Source organism: Perkinsus marinus (genome assembly GCF_000006405.1).
Source record: "Perkinsus marinus ATCC 50983 genomic scaffold scf_1104296967842, whole genome shotgun sequence".
Classification (NCBI taxonomy): Eukaryota; Perkinsozoa; order Perkinsida; family Perkinsidae; genus Perkinsus; species Perkinsus marinus.
This window is the reverse complement of record NW_003203396.1, coordinates 188,961-190,728: the sequence shown is the minus strand read 5'-3', so window position 1 is coordinate 190,728 and position 1,768 is coordinate 188,961. Positions and strand designations below refer to the sequence as shown.

At 46.8% G+C, this 1,768-nt stretch overlaps 1 protein-coding gene across 1 annotated transcript in view; it reads left to right on the top strand.

The window, feature by feature from the left end:
- Positions 1–577: 577 nt before the first annotated feature.
- The window catches only part of Pmar_PMAR004225 (hypothetical protein), a gene marked incomplete at both ends in the record, with an annotated part of 1,372 nt that continues 181 nt past the window's right edge, over positions 578–1,768 (top strand). The window contains 2 exons of the mRNA XM_002768588.1: positions 578–676; positions 1,486–1,511. Coding sequence (XP_002768634.1) covers positions 578–676; positions 1,486–1,511 — 125 coding nt within the window. The remainder of the gene's footprint in view (positions 677–1,485; positions 1,512–1,768) is intronic.

The window sequence follows — 1,768 nt, the reverse complement described above, 5'->3', positions numbered from 1 at the left end:
GCTTGCCCCATGTACATCTTGTGTGTATTGTGAGCTCACTTTAGACTCTAATGAATCGTTAGAAATTCCGACACTTGCGCGCATCGAATTTGCGCCACGCATCAGGGGCACGCATACCGTGTCACGGTATGCGTGACACTCACGCAAAGCATTCGTGCCCACTGAGTACCTAACTCAGCATTGCCATCGAAGAGATCGGGCTGATTATCAGCAAATAGGTGTTGGTCTCATTACTAAGACGATCAATCGTTAGACATTAGCTACAATCTCGGATACTTGGTTGCGTTCAGTCGAGAAGGTTACGCCGTTGCAGGCAGTTGTGCAGGTGCAAATCCTAACTCCGTGACGTCGTCACAGTGACGATTAAACTTGTGCACGCAGAGTTTTAAGGGCGAACGTGAATCCTCCGTGAGAATTGCACCACTTCCGTGAAAAAAATGAATCCACTCTCCACTATATAACCTCAGGATTTTCGTATATTCCCCAGGAGGGAGCTATTTTCTCTCCTGGGAGATATCCCTCCTGGATCACGTGAAAGTCTTGTCTCAGCATTCTCGTCTTTGCGTAGACTAAAAGAATGAAACTCTTCTGCGTCCTTTACATTATCGCGCTCGGCCACATCACTGTTGGTGACGACCTGTCTGACAAGTCGAAGAATAGGCCTCTCTCATCTTTGGTGGGCCTCGGTGGTCCTTGCTGGTTTTGCTGGTCGCCTTGTGAATGTGATGGCCATTGTGTATGTCCAAGGTAGCCCCCAAAGGGGCGGGTAGCCCCTTTACCCGCGACAAGTTATGAGAGGTTTACACCATGTGAATGGTTGTAGTTTTTCCGAGGAGTTTCAGCGAATGTCCTCGTTGGGGATAGGATTCTGGACGAGGTGTATCATCAGCAATTCAACTATTCTGGTCTACACTGTGGACTCCATTGATGATATGGATTGATGTTATGCCACTATTATCTCTCACATATTGATCTATTTCGTTTCATTTAGTCCGTATTTCCTCAATTCAGTCAACAACCTCCGAAGGCCTCTCAGTGACCCCATACCATTGAGTTTTCGAGCTCAGTGGTGGAACTTGGATTCACAAGAGTTGCCTAGTGCTCGCGTGAGCATTATGTTGTGATGATTTGTCCACGGAGATCAGTGTCATGTCTTTATGAATTTCAACTTGTGTTGGATATTTGATGATGGGTATTCCACCAACCGAGTTCCGAAACCGAGCGGGTAGATCTTTTATTCATTTGCCGTCAACGAACCCATAAAAGGCTCAGTTTCGTATCGCTTTGAAAGGGTAGTGTTCAAGAACAGTTGAGCATATCAGTCGGTGATAGTTCTACGGAATGTCATCTCGATCATCGAACGAGCTCCAAGTGAGAACCGACTCACTTCTAGTAGAGTCCACTCGAGTTGTTTGCTGCTCTGAGAGGATATGGTATGGGGGGCTGAGGAGGTCAACTACTTTCCAGCTATGACCTAGAGTCTAGGTCCTAGACCCAAGGTCGGAGACAAAGTGACACTACTCACTCTATCGACGACCGAGGTTTCCTCCAAACGAGCCCCACATCACCGTAGAATTTATATGATACAAGTTGTATCCTTTGATCAATTGAGGCGTGCACGACGTAGAGTGAAGGGTGGTCGATTACAACAGACTACACCCTGTTTGCCAGCTAGATTGCAGAGCGACTCCCTTTCGTTGTTATATGCTGAGCATATATGCAACCAAGCACATCAGGCTCTACGAAGTTCCAACTTGGAACTTCCAAA